Genomic DNA, 24,122 nt, shown 5'->3' with positions numbered 1-24,122 from the left:
AGTGGGAAAAATCCTTTTCCATGAAGACTTTGATTTACTTAAAGTTCATTGACTTGATTAAGAAATGATACACAAGAGACAATGACCTGACTTTCAGTGGACTAGGATGTACCTTACTATCTTCAAATACTTTATTATCCTTTTTCTGACCATGAGGTTTTAGCAGTGGTTCTTTCCTGTAGGCTGAAGTCTTAGTGGGAGAACGATACTTTTTAACTTTTTTTCTAGACTGGAAAGACAAAAAAAGATTTCTTCTCTCTTTATTTTAAGGGTCATAAATTATCTTCATTTTGAATTATCTGAGAACCCCCTGCTGATCAGCTTCCAGAAGGTAGAAGGCAAATATTTTCTAAATGAATTTATGTATTCTCTGCTAAAGTACATATCAGTAGAGTTATAGTAAGATTGTCCCATCTTTTCCTGTTTTATTATTTATTTATTTATTTAAAATGAAGTCTTGCTTTGTCATCCAGGCTGGAGTGCAGTGACACAATCTCAGCTCACTACAACTTCCACCTCCCAGGTTCAAGTGATTCTTCTGCCTCAGCCTCCCAAGTAGCTGAGATTACAGGCACACACCATCACGCCCAGCTATTTTTTGTATTTTTGATAGAGACAGGGTTTTGCCCTGTTGTCCAGGCTGGTCTCAAACTTCTGATCTTAAGTGATCCACCCGCTTCGGCCTCCTAAAGTCTAAGATTACAGGCATGATCCACCACACCTGGCCCGATTGTCCCATCTTTTCTAGGGAAAGCCTAGAAAAAGTGTTCTTTCTAGGAACGAGCACAGTTGTGTTACTTCAACAACACAATATGTTTATTCATTTACTTACTTACTCATTGATTATTCTCTATATAAGACCCTGTGATGTATTTTAATGTGCTTAATCTCATTTATATTTTATACTAATTTGTGAAATAGGCCTCACTATTATTCCCATTTTACAGATTAAGAAATGAGAAGCTCGGAGCTCAGAGAGATTGTAGCTTGCCTAACATTTTACTGCTTATTTGGTTCTTTAAAACCATTCATTCTGAAACCAGTGAGCATAAAGTGATAGGCAGTTTTGAAAGAACAAAATGAAGGTCACCTTCAATAGTATTAAAATGATGAAGAAAACACACAAAATGGAGGAAAGAGATAAGTCCCCAGGAACATGATTTTATTATTTTGCCATGCCCTAGCTCATGAAACAGCCTTTTCCAAAAGCCATGGCCTGTGCAGTCTTGTGCTGAAAAGGGTACAACTGGGGAATCTATATACATAGTTTTTACCCTTCACTTCCATACTATCACCCTAGACCACACTTGCCCAATTTTGAACCAAGATTATAGCTGGTACCTGTCAAATTATCATCTAGCTATCACTGTTTTCTCATCTCAATCCGTCTTGCATTTAGTTGCCAAATAAAGTTGCTCTACATCAAACTGCCTTTAAAAAAGTCTGAAGAACTTCTTGGCCTGCATAAAATACTCAGATTGTTTGGAGAAGGGCTTTGTAAAATTTGTTGTAAGTAGAAAGAAAGAATGGGTCGTCATTGCTGTGAAAAATGATAGCATCACATTTCTCTAAAGAGTGACCAATTCTTTTAAATTTTTATTCAGCCCTGAATATAGGTATTAGATTACATAATTGCTCATAAATAAAATACAATCATGGCATACTCTTTTCTCCTTCCAATCAATTCTCCAGAGCAAGAATTACCATTTTAAAAGGCAAATAATTGTTATTTCATCCCACTGTTTAAATTCCTTTAAGAGCCTCTGGTTTCTCTCAACCCCCCCTCAAGTGGACACACATGGTCTTATTCCCAAATTTTCCCTCCTGTCTCATTATTTCACAGATCTTTTTTTTCCTTTCATTTCCTGTAATATTGCTCTCCATTACTTACCATTTGCCCAATTGCCACAGGGATGATGCTCATGCTGGTCTTACTGCGAGAAACCCCTTAATATCTTCTCTTTCCTCTTGGTCTAGATAATTGGTGTTCATTCTTTACATGGCAACTGAATCCTCCTATCTTCAGAGAAGCCCTGACCTCCTCAACTAGATCAAATTCTCCTATTACGGACAATATTTATGTACTCAAACTCTCCTTTATTGCATTGACTGCAGTCGCAAATTTAGAATTACAAATGTAACTATTTCATAGCCATCTTTCCCTGATTAGACCATAAGCTCAAAGAGAGCAAGGACCATGGCTATTTTAGTACAATTTTATCTGCAAGCTTAATGCAGTCCTTGACACAAAATGGGTTCTCAGAAAATGTTTTCTTACTATATGGATGAATGGTTTGGCTCACTGTGTTGATTACTGAGGGGTTAATAAACAATGCTGTGTAGAGTGTGTTGCACACAAGAGTTCAAAATATTAAGTAACTGAATGAATACATGAATAAGTGAAATTGAATGATCTGTGAGCCAATTATCTACTTCTGAATTTGTGGTTCACCTATCATTTTAGTTTGACATTTGAGACCATACATTTACTACCATAGAGGTCCTCTTTATTTCCACTGATAACTGAAAGGATATGAGTAACTTCTATTATTAACCTATTAAATCCTAATGAATTCAGAAGATATGATATATAGTATATTATACAATATATTCCAGAGGCCAAGCTAAAGCATTCAGGGAATGTCTTTCTATATCCTAATCCCATTCCCACTTTATATAGTAAAGCTTAGTGCTCAGAGAGGTGAAGGACTTCACTGACCCAAAGTCACAGAGTCTATGATTCTGGCATGATGCAAACAGAAAGCTCTTGAGTCTGTAATTGATAGGGTTTTGGGGCTTACTAAACATCTGCAGGGTACTGACACATTAACAGTGCTTTTATTTCTCACTTTACCTGTTCTACATTTAAAAGTACAGTCTAATTGCTGTAAATACAGCATTTCTCAACAGTAATAAATTAAAAACCTTTGGCAAACTTCTCTTAATTGATGCTTTCACTCCCTTGTCTAATGTACTACCCTGAAGGGAGTGACTTTCAATGGCATTGCTTTCAGTGTCTTATTCGTCTTACCTAGAAAGGAAGGCAATCAGTCCTCATATTTTTAAAGGAATTTAGATTTTAAAGAGACACTATGGATCTGTTCCAGAAACCATATTTTAAAATGTATTTATTATATGGCTTTAATTACACCTCTAGAGAAGACTGAACAATGCAACACAGACAGTTCACAGCATAAATTATTGTTATAATCTTAATGGCATAACAGGTGCACAAGGAGAATATGTTTGTTCCTTCTTTTGAGGTTAAATTTACTAAAAAATCTACTTTTGAGATTATATTTACTAAAATTTTACTAAAATGGAAAATACAATAATCTAAAGTCATTCTAGCAAAATTTGATGTCTGAAGTTTCATTCAAGCCTAAAGTTGTCACTTCTTCTTTCCATTTGCCTCTTCCTTGAGTTTTTCATCACTGGCATTTTTACACTGGATTTTGGCATATTAAGTCACAAATAGCAGTGAAGGTACTTCACGAGGTAGACGGAGCTTGACTGACCTCACCTGCCTTGGGACTTTTCCTTCCTTGGGGCCTCAGTTTCTCTCTCTATAGGGGAAGACTGGGTTGAAATAATTTATGTGGTTTCCTGACACACTGTTTATCTGTTATGTAATTTAACTTTTTCTTTAAGACACAAGGTTAATTTCTATGGAATATTAAAAAAGTGGATGGAATACAAATCACACTGACATTATCTTTAAAACTATGCACCAGTTTTTTACAGGGCTGAAAGGTCAATTTATAAATGTACTCTTTTGTCCATAAGAATAATTTGGACCAGTATTTTTGAAGGAAGACAGAGACACCAGGTTTCATATATCGTGGAGAATTAAAGGTTGAACTAGACTGAAGCAAATGGATGAAAAAAGTAGAATATGGTAAATCTGGGTGAGTTTTGCATTACATTCTTACTTCCCACCCTGCTTTGTTGTTCCTCATCCATTTATTTCTCTTAGTAATCCTTTTATCCTGTGGCCTCTGGTTACTTTGTTCTATCCCATGAATCCAAAGTCTTAGGTACAATAGATGATTTATGCCTATTACCCCCAAAATGACGAATGGTCTAGGTTCCCTTTCTTATCTTCAAATTTCCCATGTTCTTTGATCCTTCCACCATAGGCCCCTTTGCTTAGCTTTCAAAAATAGCAACTAGATCATATGACAAATATATTTATGTTGTTGATATTTTAATGAGATGACTAAATTTACTACTTTCTTAACATTTACATTTAATAGTGGATGGGTGGGCTGAAAGAATGGCTGCACTTCTGCTATCTAACCCCAAATAGAAACTCTAAGAGAAAAACTTCAAGCCAAGTAGAAGGATTTAAGCACAAGCTGAAAATAGAGGATTTAAGCCAGGTAGGTTTTAGGGCTCAGTCTTAAATCATGTAAAGACTCACATCAGAAGAGCTATGACTTTTTACACAAAGATGCTCATATGTAATGGAGATCTATCTATCTATCATCTATCTATCTATCTATCTATCTATCTATCTATCTATCTATCATCTATCTATCTATCATCTATCAACTATCATCTATCTATCTTTTGGTTTTTTTTTTGACACTGAATTTAGCTCTTGTTGCTCAAGTTGGAGTTCAATGGCAAAATCTTGGATCACTGCAACCTCCGCCTCCTGAGTTCAGGTGATTCTTCTGCCTCAGCCTCCCAAGTAACTGGGATTACAGGTGCACACCACCACGCTCAGCTAATTTTTTGTATTTTTAGTAGAAATTGGGTTTCACCATGTCAGCCAGGCTGGTCTTGCAATCCTGACCTCAGGTGATCTGCCCAACTCAGCCTCCCAAAGTGCTGGCATTACAGGCGTGAGCTACCATGCCCTATCTGTCTGTCTATCTGTCTATCTATCTATCCATCTATCCATCTATCATCTATCTACCTACTTACCTACCTATCTACCTACCTATTTGAGATGAAGTCTCACTCTGTTACCCAAGCTGGAGTGCAGTGGCACGATCTGGGCTCACTGCAATCTCCGCCTCCTGGGTTCAAGAAATTCTCCTGCCTCAGGCCCCCAAGTAGCTGGGATTACATATGCATGCCACCACGCCCAGCTAATTTTTGTATTTTTAGTAAAGACAGGATTTTGCCATGTTGGCCATGCTGGTCTTGAACTCCTGACCTCAGGTGATCCACCTGCCTCAGCCTCCCAAAGTGCTGGGATTACAGGAGTGAGCCACCACACCTGGCCAGACCATTATATTTTTAAATTTTTAAAATATATTTCCATATCTTGAAAGTTGTATTGACCCATCATTGTCTCTCTCTCTATATATATGTATATATATATACACACACACACAGATATATATATACACATATATAGACATATATACACACATATATATACATACATATACATACACGTATATATATACACACATATATGTTTTTTAAGATATATAAATATATCTTTATATATATTTAGTGCTTCAGTGGAAGAACAGAAGCCCCCTAAAAAAGGGCATCATTTCACATCTTTGACTACTAAATTCTGTTTTGTTTCTTATCAGAAGAGCAATCTTGTCAGATTACTTAAAAGTTCGAGCTTGCAATGAGCGATGATCTCACCATTGAACTTCAGCCTGGAAAACAGAGCAAGACCCTGTCTCTAAATAAATAAATAAGTAAATAATGAATAAATAAAGCAAATGGGTCACTCACCACGATTTTCTTCTTAACCCCCCGCCCAAAGCCTTTTGGGCTGAATATGGTGTGAGGTTGCTTTGGGAACCCTGGAGCTACTGACAAACTTCCTCATAGCCATGGGCACACTCAGTATTTTCAGTCAAGCTCCATTCCCATTGGTCTGTGCTTGTATATCACTTTTGCCAAGAAATATTAGGAGTAATCTGGACTCCTTGGGGCATCCACACATGGGCTAGACAGAGGGGGTTCAGAGAACTAGAACAGCTTCACCGAAGCAGTACTCAGGAATCCCAGTGCCCTCTTTGTGTCATGTCAGGGATCCAAAATGGTGGCAGAGGTGCTGGGAGAGGTGGCCTAGAAGGACCTGGGCCAGAATAAAGAACTGTGTTGGAAAGGACTTTGAGACCCATGGAAAAGGGACAAGTTCATTGGCTCCAGTAGAGACCGCCTGTTTTTCATGGCACACTTGCCAACCCCTGACATACCTCATAGTCAACCAGCCCAGTAAAGAGTGTTAGAGAAGATCTTGAGTTTAAAAGATCACAAAAGATACAGGGGATACCACAGGGCACAGAAGAGAAGGAAACTACTGCTATGAGGTCACTAAAGCCACACCTTTCTCCTATACCCAGATGCAATTTGAAAAGGAGAATAAACAGAGAAGAACTTTGAATAATCAAACACTGACCCAACTGCACCCAGCAGAGGTTGGTTAGTTAAAGAAATGTCTTAAATTATTGTCTCAGATTAGCACTAAATTACTGGCATGAGCTAAATTTAGTCGCTTCTGCCACCAGCTCCCCCTTAGTCAGGAGTTCATGAGAAAGAACAGATAAATTATAGAGAAATAAACCAGTTATCTGTTCCTTGTGCATCTGAGCATTGTACAAATTATGTGTAGCCCAACTGCCCAAGTTTTTTCCTCACTGATATTTTATACAGAAGTTTGCAGGTTCAACTAGTGCTTCCTGAACAAAAAATATAACATCTTAGGCTCCCATTTGTCTCTGATCTGAGAAATTATTTAGTCATGCATGTCTATAAGATAAATTAATAAAGAAATACCCTAACATAGGTAAATGATACTTTTCTGAGGGACAGTGATTGTATTCAGAGTTTCCTAGTACCTTTTCACCAAATATACACACATACACACACACGTGCAGTATCCAGAAAAGTTTTTGGTACACAGTAGGCATTTCATTGCTATTTGATCAATTGTGTTGGATGACTACACATTGGCCTACAACAAACATTTATGCATATTGGGCAAAAGCTTTTAGAGACTTGCTTGGCAATGAAGGCGTATGCACACTGTAGTTCTCTGAGTTTTGGGGAATTACTTAGATGTCCTAAGTCTGGTAAGAAATTTTCAGGGATATAATTAGAAAAACAAGATCTTGATATTTTGTTCTTACACAAACAAGAGTGATTCAATAGCCCTTGGCATAAATATCTAGGTTTCATTATGGGACACTTTCTTTTGGTTCATTCTTTTGAAAGAAAGACTGGTTTAAAATAATGCTCAATGTCTGCCTCTGTCTCTGCTGGTGATAATTACCTTGTATTCTTTTAGCATGTGGGTTATAATTTACAGAACTCCTTTCTACTATAGAATAAAATGATTGGACTTGGTATCTGTTCCCCAATCCAAGCCTCAGTGACAATTTCTAAGCTACATAAATATTTACCAGGACTCTAGAAGCATAAAGAAAAGAGCAAAGGAGAAATGAGCTAGAGAACTCTAGAGCCAAAGGCAGAAGAGTTGACAATGAAAGATAAAAGTTAAAATGTATGAAGATTTGACTGTGTTAGAAAATATGCCAAACACTATTATTTATGTATAGGGCAATCAACAGGTTTTCAAAAATGCAGGCTCATCATTGGAAAATAGGTGCCAAGTATTATTTCCTAGATTGCATCTTTTGGCAAACAGGAGAGTCGCTGATGGATGGCAGTATTCATATGTCTTTCCCAGGCTTGGAGGGTTCTGAGGCCCTGGGCTGCAAAAGGCAAAGAATGTACTGGAGGTGAGTGTGCCGGTTTAATGGGACAAAAGCAAAGGATTAAACGTTCCAAGGCAAAGAAAGGAGAAAACATTGACCAGTTCTAAGACTATGAGAAAGACTCTTGCTATCTTCATGTCTTCATGTTGTCTCCTTGTTTTTTTTTTTTTTTGGCTTTCCTCCTAATTATGAATCCTTTACAATTAAAAGGTGCAGTGGATCTGGTTTTAGTGGCAATATAAGATAGGGGAAAACTGGTTAGTTTGTGCCTCACTCCATAGAAGATGTGGCTTGAGTAAAACCCTAGGGATAAAGTGGCAGTAGTTACTAGCAAAAGATAAGTATATGACAAGTTCCTTGATCCCAGGGTCTAAGAGAACAAAAGTGAAGTCTAAGAGGGTTTGAGAAACAGCTTTGGCCTCAAGCAATAAAAGGTCCCACAGGTACAATATCCTGAAAGGCTAATTTCCGGTTCAGCATCTAAAAAATGATAATCCCTAAATTCTCTTTTAGCTGTATCTGTATCACTATGTAAAATGTCTTTTTCTTGTCTGAGAATTTGTAATCTCATTGTTCTTTCAGTGGAGAGAAACTCATAGGTAAATGTTAAGCTACAGGGCCCATGTCTGAGTGATTCATTTCTGAATTCTCAAGTACCAGAGGCATTGTGAATAAAGAAGAATAAATGATTGAATATTGAATGATAACTATTGTCAGGCCTCTGAGCCCAAGCTAAGCCATCATATCCCCTGTGACATGCAGGTACACAACATCCAGATGGCCGGTTCCTGCCTTAACTGATGACATTCCACCACAAAAGAAGTGAAAATGGCCTCTTCCTGCCTTAACTGATGACACTGTCTTGTGAAATTCCTTTTCCTGGCTCATCCTGGCTCAAAAATCTCCCCTACTGAGCACCTTGTGACCCCCACTCCTGCCCACCAGAGAACAATGCCCCTTTTTCCTTTACCTACCCAAATCCTATAAAACGGCCCCACTCCTATCTCCCTTCGCTGACTCTGTTTTCTGACTCAGCCCGCCTGCACCCAGGTGAAATAAACAACTTTATTGCTCACACAAAGCCTGTTTGGTGGTCTCTTCCCACAGATGCGCATGAAATTTGGTGCTGTGACTCGGATCGGGGGACCTCCCTTGGGAGATCAATCCCCTGTCCTCCTGCTCTTTGCTCCGTAAGAAAGGTCCACCTGCAACCTCAGGTCCTCAGACCGATCAGCCCAAGAAACATCTCACCAATTTCAAATCCAGTAAGTGGCCTCTTTTTACTCTCTTCTCCAATCTCCCTCACTATCCCTCAACCTCTTTCTCCTTTCAATCTTGGCACCGCACTTCAATCTCTCCCTTCTCTTAATTTCAGTTCCTTTCATTTTTCTGGTAGAGACAAAGGAGACACGATTTATCCGTGGACCCAAAACTCCGGCGCCAGTCATGGACTGGGAAGGCAGGCTTCCCTTGGTGTTTAACCATTGCAGGGATTCCTCTCTGATTATTCACCCAAGTTTCAGAGGTGTCAGACCATGCAGGGACACCTACCTTGGTCCTTCACCCTTAGCAGCGAGTCTCGCTTTTCTGGGGGAGGGGCAAGTACTCCAACCCCTTCTCTCCATGTCTCTACCCCTTCTCTGCTTTTCTGGAGCAAGGGCAAGAACCCCTCAACCCCTTCTCCTTCACCCTTAGCGGCAAGTCCCACTTTTCTGGTGGAGAGGCAAGTACCCCAACCTCTTATATCTCTGCACCCCAATCCCTTATTTCCATGCCCCAACCTCATATCTCTGCACCCTGATCCCTTATTTCTACATCCCGACCCTTTTCCGCTTTTCTGGAGGGTAAGAACCCCCGAACAGCTTCCCTCCGTGTCTCTACTCTCCCTGTTCTTTAAACTTGCCTCCTTCATCATAGGCAACCTTCCACCCTCCATTCCTCCTTCTTCTCCCTTAGCCTGTGCTCTCAAGAACTTAAAACCTCTTTAACTCACACCTGACCTAAAACCTAAATGCCTTATTTTCTTCTGCAATGCCACTTGACCCCAATACAAACTCGACAGTTGTTCCAAATAGCCAGAAAACGGCACTTTCAATTTTTCCATCCTGCAAGATCTAAATAATTCTTGTCATAAAATGGGCAAACGGTCTGAGATGCCTGATGTCCAGGCATTCTTTTACATATCAGTGCCTCTCTAGTCTCTGTGCCTAATGCAACTCATCCCAAATCTTCCTTCTTTCCCTCCCACCTCTCCCCTCAGTCCCAATCCCAAACATCGCTGAGTCTTTCTAATCTTTCTTTTCTACAGACCCATCTGACCTCTCCCCTCCTCCCCAGGCTGCTCCTCGCCAGGCCGAGCTGGGTCCCAAATTCTTCCTCAGCCTCTGCTCCTCCACCCTATAATCTTTTTATTACCTCCCCCCTCACACCTGGTCTGGCTTACAGTTTCGTTCCGCGACTAGCCCTCCCCCACCTGCTCAGCAATTTCCTCTTATAAAGGTGGCTGAAGCTAAAGGCATAGTCAAGGTTAATGCTCCTTTTTCTTTATCCAACCTCTCCCAAATCAGTTAGCCTTTAGTCTCTTTCATCAAATATGAAAAGCCCAGCCCAGTTCATGGCTTGTTCGGCAGCAACCCTGAGATGCTTTACAGCCCTAGACCCTAAAAGGTCAAAAGGCCATCTTATTCTCAATATACATTTTATTACTCAATCTGCTCCTGACTTTAAATAAAACTCCAAAAATTAAATTCCAGCCCTCAAACTCCACTACAGGACTTAGTTAACCTCACCTTCAAGGTGTACAACAATAGAGTAGAGGCAGCCAAGTAGCAATGTATTTCTGAGTTGAAATTCCTTGCCTCCACTGTGAGACAAACCCCAGCCACATCTCCAGCACATAAGAACTCCAAATGCCCGAACTGCAGCTGCCAGGGGTTCCTCCAGAACCTCCTCCCCCAGGAGCTTCTACAAGTGCGAGAAATCTGGCCACTGGGCCAAGGAATGCCCACAGTCTGGGATTCCTCCTAAGCCACATCCCATCTGTGCAGGACCCCACTTAAAATCGGACTGTTCAACTCACCTGGTAGCCACTCCCAGAGCCGCTGGAACTCTGGCTCAAGGCTCTCTGACTGACTGCTTCCCGGATCTTCTCGGCTTAGCAGCTGAAGACTGACACTGCCCGATCACCTTGGAAGCCTACAAGATCATTACAGGTGTTCTGGGTAACTCTCACAGTGGAAAGTAAGCCCGTCCCCTTCTTAATCAATATGGAGGCTACCCACCCCACATTACCTTCTTTTCAAAGGCCTGTTTCCCTTGCCTCCATAACTGTTGTGGTTATTGACAGCCAGGCTTCTAAACCTCTTAAAACTCCCCAACTCTGGTGCCAACTTAGACAACACTCTTTTAAGCACTCCTTTTTAGTTATCCCCACCTGCCCAGTTCCCTTATTAGGCCAAAACATTTTAACTAAATTATCTACTTCCCTGACTTCCTGGACTACAGCCACACCTAATTGCTGCCCTTTTCCCCAGTTCAAAGCCTCCTTCACATCCTCCTCTCATATCCCCCCACCTTAATCCACATGTATAAGATACTCTACTCCCTCCTTGACGACTGATCATGCACCCCTTACAACCTCATTAAAACCTAATCACCCTTACCCCCCTCAATGCCAATATCCCATCCCACAGCACGCTTTAAAAAGATTGAAGCCTGTTACCACTTGCCTGCTACAGCATGGCCTTTTAAGGCCTATAAACTCCCCTTACAATTCCCCCATTTCACGTGTGCTAAAACCAGCCAAGGCTTACAGGTTAGTTCAGAATCTGCGCCTTATCAACCAGATTGTTTGCCTATCCACCCCATGGTGTCAAACCCATATACTCTCCTATCCTCAGTACCTCCCTCTACAACCCATTATTCTGTTCTGGATCTCAAACATGCTTTCTTTACTATTCCTTTGCACCCTTCATCCCAGCCTCTCTTCGCTTTACTTAGACTGACCCTGACACCCATTAGGCTCAGCAAATTACCTGGGCTGTACTGCCGCAAGGCTTCACAGATAGCCCCCATTACTTCAGTCAAGCCCAAATTTCATCCTCATCTGTTACCTATCTCGGCATAATTCTCATTGAAACACACATGCTCTCCCTGCTGATTGTGTCTGATTAATCTCCTAAACCTCAATCCCTTACAAAACAACAACTCCTTTCCTTCCTAGGCATGGTTAGTGCGGTCAGAATTCTTACACAAAAGCCAGGACCACACCCTGTAGCCTTTCTGTCCAAACAACTTGACCTTACTGTTTTAGCCTAGCCTTCATGTCTGTGTGCAGCAGCTGCCGCTGCTTTAATACTTTTAGAGGCCTTAAAAATCACGAACTATGCTCAATTCACTCTCTACATTTCTCACAACTTCCAAAATCTATTTTCTTCCTCACACCTGACGCATATACTTTCTGCTTCCCAGCTCCTTCAGCTGTACTCACTCTTCATTAAGTCCCACAATTACAATTGTTCCTGGCCCAGACTTCAATCCGGCCTCCCACATTATTCCTGATACCACACCTGACCCCCATGACTGTATCTCTCTGATCCACCTGACATTCACCCCATTTCCCCATATTTCCTTCTTTCCTGTTCCTCACCCTGATCACGCTTGATTTATTGATGGCAGTTCCACCAGGCCTAATCGCCACACACCAGCAAAGGCAGGCTATGCTATAGCATAAGCCACTAGCCCGCCTCTTAGAACCTCTCATTTTCTTTCCATTGTGTTCTTTTCGGACTCAGTCCGCCTGCACCCAGGTGAAATAAACAGCTTTATTGCTCACAGAAAGCCTGTTTGGTGGTCTCTTCACACGGACACGCATGAAAACTATGCCCCTCATCCCTCTTCTTCCCCAATTAATGATTAAAAACTGTCCTTAGCCCATGAAGATGGGCTTGATGGATTCCATCTCATGCTTAGCTTTATGGTTTTCTTCTTCATGCTTGCCTATTAAACATTCAGAACCTTGCTCTCTGGTAGTGTATTTTCTGAACTTGAATTTAATAAACCAATTCACACAATGGGAAAAAATGAGTGAATGGGCAATTTCATTTTACATGATGAGCCATTGTAAAACAAACAAGAGAAAAGCCTCTGGTAGCATTTAATATAAGGGAAGAGAGGAGATTTTGGCAATATAGGGAGCTCACAGGGTCTCCGGAGCCATCAAGCCTCATACCCTACAAATAGTCCTGATGCAGGTGAAGCAGCCCTAAGAAGGACTCCTCAATGGGGGGAGCAAAGCATCCTTTAATGAGCATATGAACCACCAAATTCATAGTGGCTTCTCTCTTCCCACTACAGAGACAATATCCTTTTGCCACAGCCCAGTGCCTTCACTGTGATAATTTTGCTACAGCTTAACTGGGGCAGAGCACTGTAAATACACAGATATTTTATTTCAGCTCTCCAATGACCCCAAACCAGTTCCTATTATGAATAATTCCTGTAAGGTTTATCTCTGGAGCATTCAAGAAGAAGCACCATGACTTCTACAATTAAGAAAAGACCAGGCTGCAGATTTCTGCTCTGAATTATTTCCGAGCTTCTTCATTATTTACTGAGATTCCTGAAATGCAAACAACTAGTGTTATCAGGCAAAGGCAGATCCCCTGAGCCTTTTATCATTCTGGCTGCAATTTTGCATATTTCCTTTATAACCAGACAGCATACCAAATGAAGCTAGACTCTTTAAAGGGAAATGAGGCAATTGGAATGTCAATTTTATTTAGTAATATATTGTAAAAACTAAACAGCATATCCAGCTGATTGACAAAATCCATCCAACTGTTAAAGGCAAAACAAAACTATCTCAAGAGGTACAGTTATGCAGATCTTGCTTTTACCTACGGGCAGATATTTAAAGAGAGAGAGACACACACAGAGAGAATATTGAAGCAGAATGCTACATATGGAATTGTCCAACTAATAAAATTCAGAGAGAGTGAGGAACTCAAAAGCAGAGATATCATGTCATATTTTCTCTCTTCTTCTTCAAAGAGCCTTTTAGCTTCTTCCACAGGCTGTCTTTTCTCTTCAGTTTCTTTTCCATCAAGGATGGCATGGACTCCTTCTTGCGAATTTCCCTCACCAAGCCATGAAAAGCATCATCAATACAGAATCTGAGGGCTGCAGAGGTCTCAAAAAAACCACAATTATATTCTTGGGCAAGACTCAAGCCTTCTTCTGTAGAAACCTAAGGAAAAAACAAATAATATTAAAAATACAGAAAGTGAAAGACTCTTCAATTAAAAATAGGTTCTCTACTAGAGCTGTGTGTCAGGCCTCTGAGCCCAAGCCAAGCCATCGCATCCCCTGTGACTTGCACGTATAAGCCCAGATGGCCTGAAGTAACTGAAGAAACACAAAAGAAATGAAAATGCCCTGCCCCGCCTTAACTGATGACATTCCACCAGAAAAGAAGTGAAAATGGCCGGTCCTTGCCTTAACTGATGACATTCCACCGGAAAAGAAGTGAAAATGGCCAGTCCTTGCCTTAAGTGATGACATTACTTTGTGAAAGTCCTTTTCCTGGCTCATCCTGGCTCAAAAACTCCCCCACTGAGCACCTTGCAGCCCCCACTCCTGTCCGCCAGAGAACAAACCCCCTTTGACTGTAATTTTCCTTTACCTACCCAAATCTTATAAAATGGCCCCACCCCTATCTCCCTTTGCTGACTCTCTTTTTGGACTCAGCCCGCCTGCACCCAGGTGATTAAAAGCTTTATTGCTCACACAAAGCCTGTTTAGTGGTCCCTTCACATGGAAGCGCATGAAACTGTGGACCTCAGTTACATTTAAAAATATATAGCAATGTGAGAATTTGTTTTAAGAGAGAATCCTAGAATTTTAGAATTTGAAGGACAAATGAGAAATTTGAATCCTTGAAAGGACAACTGATTAAAAAATTGAACTAGAAATCAGCTCTCCAGAATTCAAAAAAGGAACATAGCAAAGTGGTCAAAGAATAGCTTTATATTAAATCTGCTTTGTTCCAAGTACCAGTTCAACTACATTTTACCTTTGCAAACTTGGATAATTTTTTTGACTTTTTTTCCCAATTTCCTCAACATAAGATATTAATACCTACCTCAAAACCTCTTTGTTAGGGTTAAGTGAGATCATCTAGAAGAGGCGCATGCTGGGCACATGTTTAAAGCTCTATAAATGTTGGTTGTTATTATAGTCCAGAGCTTTCACTTAAGAATAAGTTGAAGAGATGGAGTTGTCATAAAATTAAAAAATAATAATCTATCAAAAGAAAATGAAAAGCAAACACCACCATTATGGGTAAATAAGTCTCTAGCCAAGTATTCCAGAGCAGGTTTGACACTGCATAAGTCTTTGGTGGCACTTACCCATGCTGTGGTTCATGCTGTTGTAATGGATCTCCAGAAATCATAAACTGACTGAGGCCAGGGACCATGTCTGTCTCACTTATCATTCCCTTAGTATCTACTACAGCTTCTGGTACCCACATCACCGTTAGCAGTATTAGAAGAGTTTAAAGAATGATCAACAAAATTACCCAGGGTTGAATAAATATTAACTAAAGTATAAAGATAAATTATACACATATATTAGCACAGTGGATTCTATGTTCCTGTGGCTGGTACTAACATTCCTACTCAAAATTTAGTGATCCCATAAAGCCCTACCAGATTATCAGTCCAGAATCCTGAGTTACCAGGACTCTGAATAATAAATAGACCTCCCAGCTCACTCATGTTGGATATGTGTCATAGCTAAGAAAAAAAAACCTTCGTTATTTTAAGCTGTTGACATTTTGCAATTGTTTGTAATCAGGGCAGAAACCAACTTTTTAAACTGTTACAACACATCATATGGTTAGTAAGTGGCTGAGCTGGGGTGTAAAAATCTATCAAGTCTATCTGATCTCAAAGACAGCAAAGACAGGTTCTTCACTCTAGTCTGTGATAGATTGATCTCACTAGTGGCTGTTAAACAGAGATGAGTAACTTGTCACATTTTAACCCTATGAGATAAAACATGTCTGGATTCTCTCTCTTTATTTTATTTTTTTCATTCCTACTGATAAACATGCCAATTTTTTTAGCTCATTTCTATCTTAAAATAACTTAAGAAATGCAGCAAAAACAATCAACTAAAGCTAATAACATTCTGACTTGCCAGCAACTGAGCAAAGTTATGTTTATTAAGTAACTTCCCTGATTTTCAAGTTATCACAAGTGATAATCTTACCAAATGGTATGACACTGTATAACATGGGTTACCATTTATTTTTCGGTCACCTGTAAGAATTTTCCCCACCCAGAAGCTAATGACTCATATTTTACATTTTGTATAGCAACACAACAGTTCTGGAACTATTTTCTATATTTATTGGCTTTCATTAGGTTACACTTATATTAATACAGCCTAAAGGCCTTTGTGGCTTGCAAAATATTTTTTGTTTTGTTTTGCTTTGTTTTGTTGCTACACTGCTTTTTAGCAGCTAAGGAGTAGATTTTTGGCAGCTCTGCTCCAGGCTGTCAGGTGGGTTCTGGTATATTCTTCTTATCCTCTTATTTTGGGACTCAGGCTAAGAGAGCCCCTCTTATCTGGGAAATGATATTCCCATAATATAGAGCAGATGCACAGGAGGCAGGAATTATTTTATCTATATCCCAGGGGCCAAATGACACATGGAGAAACCTAAAGTCAATGAGGCAGGACATATGCTCAACTCACATTGAAGCATGACAAGAGTGGAGAGAAAACACAGAATTTTAAAAGAATCATTCAACTGACCACAGTCAATATAAATGCATTACAGTCTCCAATTTTAAAAGACAAAGACTGTCCAACCAGATTTTACAAAAATCACTTGCAGTTTCAGTACCTTATATGTAAAGATACAGAAAGTGAAATTTGAATGGAAATTTACACATGAAGAAAGTTGCTATAGTTTAAATATCAAAGTAGACAGTAATTAAAAATAGAGCATTATTTGAGCAAAAGAGGAATATTTTCTAATAATAAAGGAAGACATTATATTAATTCTTATGTACTAAAAATATAGTCTCAGTTTAAATTTTAAAAGTTGACAAAATAAAATCCAAAAGTTTAGTGAGATATTTTAATGTGTCTCTCTCAGCAATTGAAAGAACTGGTAACAATCCTATTGACACTAGTACACAAGAGACAGAAAGAGGGAATCCTCTCTAAATCATTATATGAAGCCAGTATAACCCTAATACAAAATCCAGGAAAGGACATAACAAAAACAAAATTTAAAGCAAAAATAACATGATAATCTCAATAGATGCAGAAAAAGCATTTGACAAAATCCAGCATCCCTTTGTGATTAAAACCCTCAGAAAAATTGGCATAGAATAGACCTGCCTTACTGTAATAAAAGATATCTATTAAAAACTCACAGCCAATGTAGCACTGAATGGGGAAAAGTTGAAAGCATTTCCCCTGAGAACGTGAACATGACAAGGATGCCCACTCCCATCTCTTCTATTCAACATAGTACTGGAAGTCCTAGCCAGAACAATCAGACAAGAGAAAGAAATAAAGGACATTCAAACTGGTGAGGAGGAAGTAAAACTGATGCAATTTCCTGATGATATAATTGTATACCTAGAAAACTCTAAAGACTCTTCCAAAAAGCTCCTAGATAAATGAATTCAGCAAATTTCAGGTTACAAAATTTATATACATGAATCAGTAGCTCTGCTATATACCAACAGTGACCAAGCTGAGAATCAAATCAATAAGACAACGTGTTTTACAATGGCTGCTAAATAAATAAATAAAATACTTAAGAATATACCTAACCAAGGAGGTGAAAGACCTCTACAAGGAAAACTACAGAACACTGTTCAAAGAAATCATAGACGACATAAGCAAATGAAAACACATCCCATGCTCATGGATGGGTAGAATCAATACTGTGAAAATGACCATGCTGCCAAAAGCAATCTATAAATGCAATTTCCATCAAAAAACCACTGTCATTCTTCACAGAACTAGAAAAAACAATCCTAAAACTCATATGGAAGCAAAAAGGAGAGCACATAGCCAAAGTAAGACTAAGCATAAAGAAAAAATCTGGAGGCATCACATTACATTGAAACTATACTATAAGGCCATAGTCACCAAAACAGCATGGTACTGGTATATAGGCATATAGATAAATGGAATAGAATAGAGAACCCGGAAATAAAGCCAAATACTAACAGCCAAGAGATCTTTGATAAAGCAAACAAAAACATAAAGTGGGGAAAGGACACCCTACTCAACAAGTGGTGTTAGGATAATTGGCAAGCCACATGTAGAAGAATGAAACTGTATCTTCACGTCTCACCTTATACAAAAATCAACTCAAGATAGATAAAGGACTTAAATCTAAGATCTGAAAACATAAGAATTATAGAAGATAACACTGGAAAAATCCTTCTAGACATTGGCTTAGGCAAATACTTCATGAGCAAGAACCCAAAAGCAAATGCAACAAAAACAAAGATAAATACTTGGGACTTAATTAAACTAAAAAGTTTCTGCATATCAAAATAAACAATCAGCAGAGTAAGTGAACAACCCACAGAGTGGGAGAAAATCTTTGCAATCACACATAGTGGAAGAAAATCCACGGAGTGGAAGAAAATCACCACAGTCTATACATTTGACCAAAGACTAATATCCACAATCTACAAGAGACTGAAAGAAATCCGCAAAAATAAAACAAACAATCCCATCAAAAAATGGGCTAAGGAACTGAATAGACAATTCTCAAAAGAAGATATACAAATGACCAACAAAAATATGAAAAAATACTCAACATCAGTAATGATCAGGGAAATACAAATCAAAACCACATGCAATACCACCTTACTCCTGCAAGAATGGTCATTATCAAAAAAACAAACAATAATAGATGTTAGCTGGATGTGTTAAAAGGGAACACTTTTACACTGCTGGTGGGAATTTAAACTAGTATAAACACTATGTAAAACAGTGTGGAGATTCCATAAAGAACTAAAAGTAGAACTATCAGTTGATCCAGCAATGTCACTACTGCGTATCTATCCAGAGGAAAATAAGTCATTATATGAAAAAGATACTTGCATATGCATATTTACAGCAGCACAATTCACAATTGCAAAAACATGAAACCAGCCCAGAAAACAAGTGGGAGCTAAGCTATGATAATGCAAAGGCATAAGAAAGATACAATGGACTTTGGGGACTCAGGGGAAAGGGAGGTAGGTGGATAAAAGGCTACACGTTGGGTCCAGTGTACACTGCTCGGGTGATGAATGCACCAAAATCTCAGAAATCAACACGAGAAAACTTATCCATGCAACCAAATACCTACTGTTCCCTCAAAACCTATTGAAATAAAAGTAAGTAAAGAAATAAAGAAAAAATTAACAGGCAAATATTCAGTAAGGATATGGGAGACTTGAACAAAACAAACTCAATTGATCCAATTGACATATACAACATGTCATAGCTAACAAATGAAAAAGTCACATTCTCTTCAAGTTAACTTGGAACATTTATAAAAATTGACTTTATCCTAAAGTGAATCTCAAAACATTTCAAAGAATAAAAATTACAACATAGTCCAAAATAAATGAAATTGATCTAGAAATTTAAAAAACTCTACTAAATTCCCAAATAGTTGAGAAAAAGTATATATCTAAATAGTCAATAGGACAAAAAAGAAATTATAAAAACATTTTCAAAATATTTGAAATGAAATGCTAATGAAAATGCACTGTTTCAAAAAAAATGCACTGTATCATAACATAGGACTATCTATAGCTTTATTCATACTGATGCTTATAGCATTACAAGCATGTTTTTAAAAAGCATAAACACTCAAATTTAATGATCAAAATATTTACCACAAAAAGTAACCAGAAAGCTCAGCAAATTAATTTAAAGAAAGTAAAAACAAGGAAATGATAAACAGATAAATAAAATAGAAAACAATTATGCAATAGAGAAGATGAAATCAAACATGAATTCTTTTTATAAAGATGTCAAAATTTATAAAGCCCAGAAAAGACAGATTAAGGGTGATGAGGAAAAATAAGTCATAAATAAACAATATTAAGAATGAAATAGTGTATATCACTTCAGATACTACAAACATAAAAAAGATAACATGTGAACATGATGTTTGTCCCAATATATCAGAAATATTAGATGAAGGAATAATTTCCACCAAAATATAATTTTCAAAAACTTACACACAAAAATAGAAATTCTATATTGTCCTATACATTAGACAAAAAATTAAATTTGTGATTAAAACCTTTCCCATAATTGTCTCTATGACCAGAAGCCTTCTTTGATGAATATGTGTAGATGTATGCAGCAAAGACATGCAAATTGTTTACAGTAACATTATTCACAATAGCAAAAACAAGCAAACAAAAACACCGAAAGCAACACAAACCTTATTGCCAGGAGACTTGATAAATAATTTGCTATATATTAATACAATGTGATGATGCTGTTCAATGTAAATAAATGACATACTATTATATACAACTTAGATAAATCTTACAAACATAACAATGCTGAGTGAAAGAAATCAGACCTAAGGAACATTGTTGGTAAATTTTTAATTTTAGTACAATTTTCTATTTACGGAATATGGCAACATATAATTCCCATTTACCCCACATCCAGTTCTCTCTATTTTTACATTAACACATTACACAATTACATTTTTCGAGAGGTTAAAAACAGAAAAACTATTGTTTAGTGTTAGGAGTCAGTATAGTGTTTCTTTGGAAGGAGATACAAGAAAGTTTTCTGGGTGCCTTTAATAATCTTCCATTATTAACCAATATGGTGATTTTAGGTGAGTTCATGTTGTTGTAATTCATGAAGCTCTATACTTATAATTTGTCTGCTTTATATGAAACTGCAATTAAACACTCAATTAAATAAATGCATTGTAAAACATGCAGCACTCCCTTTGAATTTGGAGCATAATTTTGTCCTCCAGTATAGTACTATTTCTGTATCTAAATATTGCATCATTCACAGCAAATAGGATATGTAAGATCTCTAAATCAACTCAGATCACATCAAATCATGCTTTGTCACAAAAAATGAGTTGAGTCTGGTTAGGTTATGCTAACAAATACATTAAGAAAAACTTTTACTTATCATATTAGTTTGGATTTTTATCTAAATCTAACCAATCAGATGACAAATTGTAGACTTGTATTAGTTTTTGGTTCGAAGGTTCAATATCATAAAGATAATAAATCATTTCAAATTAGTGTATAATTTCAATGAAGATACATTCAAACCCTGAAAACTTTTGAATCATAGGATGTCATACAGGGATAATAAAATTCACAGAGAAGAATAAAGGCACAAATAGAAAATAAATATTTGAATTCTAATAAGAAGGAGGTAGGAAGAAGAATAGTAACAATAATGTTGGTCTCACTTGATTAAGGCCATCTGTAAACCTATAAGGGTTCAGGCGTGGGGCATTAGTTAAGGGTTAGACAAATAATCTTACTACAGTGCAATAGAGAACCTGGAAAAAGATCAACATATCTATGGAAGCTTTTTGTATTATTGGGATATCATTCCAAATCAGTGGAGAAATTAAGGTGCTGTCAATGGTGCCCTGACATTGAGTTATCATTTTGGATTATTTTTGACCAACATGTATAGGAGTTATTTCCACCAACATAGAAAGGTAATTTTTCTTTAAGAAGAGTAGAAGTAGAGAAGGATTGAAGTTAAGTCTTTAGCTAAATCCATAAATTTTTTAAGCATTTGAAAAAATATGTTTAGTTGTATATCTATAGTACATATATAGATATACACATGCATATTTTATACAAATGCATACCTACATTTATAAAATAATTCCTAATGGTTAAAATGTAAGCATCACAAATAAATCATTAGGGACATCAAAATTCAGTTAAAAGTCCAATATGATAATCAAGCTCGACCAGAAATAAAATTAGTAAAGAAATCCCATGCAAATGTTCTTGTTGGAATGATATACAGCAAAACAGCACCTTTAATAAATGATATAAGTGAATATTTTATTTTTTGTAGCAGGCTGAAGTATACGTAAATTGTGACTATTCATTACTTTGATAAGTAATGTAGGAATCATGGACCATCTAATTCAAAGCATAAAATGTAGTTGCACATGATCTTAGATTTATTATCAAAATATTAATTCTGTGCTATCTAATGGAATAATAACATTAATTTTCACATTTGCTATAATATCTAAATGGAAATTATACTTAGTAAAATATTTAATCTTTTCTATATTTCCTTAAAAATTATTATTAGATCAGTGACATAGTTTTTATGTTTTAAGAAAAATACCAAAAGTGAAAGCATACTTTAACAATAAAGTTTTATGTTTCAAGAAAATACATTTTCATGTTTTAAGAAAATTTCATCTCATACTAATATTGACAAACCATATATTTGTCATACCTACCTTTGAGCTTGAAATTTATATGCCATAAATTTAATGCAAGAATTTGAGTCCAAACATGTCAAAAAACCAAGCCCCAAAATATTAATTTTTATAGATTTCTGGGTTTTATGCTTACTATTATGGTCCATTTGAAGGTCCATTTGAAGGCCATATTGCAACAGCATCATAGGGAATAATTTTTAGGACCATAGTGGTGGTCTGACTAGTTTGGAACTAGAATGTATTACAAGAAGTAACAGCTTCCATATTAGAATTGAAAACTAAGGTAATTAACATATTCTTTTAGCATAAGATATCTTGTCTATCTGAATTTTAAGTAAAATTAAATTTTAAGTAAAATTAAATATTGAATATTCATCAATATTCATCTACTTTATATAGTAACTCCTAAGAAAGAAGCACAATGGTAGAAAGGAATTAAATTTTCTTATTTTTCAAATGAGGAGTTTCAGGCTCAGAAAGGTTAAGCAGTGGTTAGGAAATGGTTCAAGGTCACACATCTAATTAAGTAAAATATCCATCAAGTTCTACTATCTTCCATTAAGCACCGCTTCCCTTCTTTCTTGCTATCTCTCATGGGGAAACCTTTACAGTTTCTTGTGCTAGGATTCTGTACATATTTAGCTGATTGTTCTGATGTGAGGTTTTACAACTTAAAATAATTCTTAAATAGTAAACAAATGGCACACAATATTTTATATTGCATTTACATGAAAAGTTAATTTTTTAATAAATGCAGAAACACGCCAGGGGTGGGGGTGGGGAAGAAATGTTGCAGAGAGATTATTTTAGGGGTAAGAAGCAATTGATGCAGATATCATTATACCACAGTGCCCCTCAACTGCAAAGAAGGAAGGTTTTTGATTTAATGTGCCACCAGGAGGCCTTAGAAAGCAATGGCAGAAAAGAAGGAATAAAGAAAAATGTTTCATACAAGTAAGAGAAAATTTCAATAACCCAGGGGTGCCATCTTTTTAATATATATGACCTTTTTCACCAAAGAAGATCACTGTGTAATACGCCAGGTACTCCCTGAAATGCTATTTCCCATGTGCCAGAGGAGGCATTAGAACACAGCCACAGCTGCATGGGGGGTTGATGAGACCACTGGGGCAAAAAGGCAGGCAGAGCCTGTTCTAGTCCAGCCCAGCTGCTAGTGGGAAGTGGCAAGCATCCTGGCCAATTAGACTTTCAGTCCCAACAATCTGCTGACTTCAGGAGCTTTCTAGCTCTCTGCATATTTTTATCTTTTACCTGAGCTCGGTAAAAATACAATACAATAAATTAAATTAAATTAAATTATTGTAAAGGTAGCCAGGGTAATGGTGGTTGCCTAATAAGCTATATAATTCCTAGCAACACAAAAGGAAACTCTGACACTGCTTTGCTATAATTGCTAACCTTGAGTGAGAGAGTGAGGGAGATTGGCAGAAAGATGGGTCTGGCTCTTCCAACAGAAGTTTGCAAGCAAAAATCTTAGTGGTTATGCTACTGGGTGCTGTTAAAATGCTTAGTGCATACAGCAAACTCTTTGGATTTATTTTATATTTTTAATATCTTCTTGTAAGTGTTTCACTCCATTATTTCCCATGGAGCTATTAATTTTCATTATGCAGTCTACATCATCAAAGTAGCAGGAATCAAAATTTCCTGGGAAATTTGTGAACAACACATCTTATTTGCTAACTTGAAGGAAAAGTGGCCCGAACTTGAATTTTTCTATTTTCATTTTGTTTAGTTGTATAATTGATTTTGATCAGTTTTAATAATATTAACGGCCTTGCCAGTTTTCTTGACCAGTTCTAGTGAAAGTGCTTTTGATTTATTAAACGATTTATTCACTTATTTAATATGAGAGTTACTTTAAAAATATCATTTTCTATTTAAAGGTA

At 37.4% G+C, this 24,122-nt stretch overlaps 1 protein-coding gene across 3 annotated transcripts in view; it reads right to left on the bottom strand.

Moving 5' to 3' along the window:
* Positions 1-13,453: 13,453 nt before the first annotated feature.
* Positions 13,454-24,122, bottom strand: part of RIT2 (Ras like without CAAX 2) — a 403,073-nt gene continuing 392,404 nt past the window's right edge. For 2 of the 3 annotated variants that reach the window (XM_055233633.2, XM_063645964.1), the window contains one exon: positions 13,454-13,947. In XM_055233633.2, the coding sequence (XP_055089608.1) occupies positions 13,720-13,947 (228 nt within the window). In that variant the 3' untranslated portion in view covers positions 13,454-13,719. The remainder of the gene's footprint in view (positions 13,948-24,122) is intronic. The other variant, XM_063646038.1, reaches the window with a different exon arrangement.

The sequence above is a fragment of the Symphalangus syndactylus genome, chromosome 1 (genome assembly GCF_028878055.3).
Source record: "Symphalangus syndactylus isolate Jambi chromosome 1, NHGRI_mSymSyn1-v2.1_pri, whole genome shotgun sequence".
NCBI classification, from domain to species: domain Eukaryota; kingdom Metazoa; phylum Chordata; class Mammalia; order Primates; family Hylobatidae; genus Symphalangus; species Symphalangus syndactylus.
Note: the sequence above shows the minus strand (reverse complement) of the source record. Positions and strands in the feature narration are given on the sequence as shown.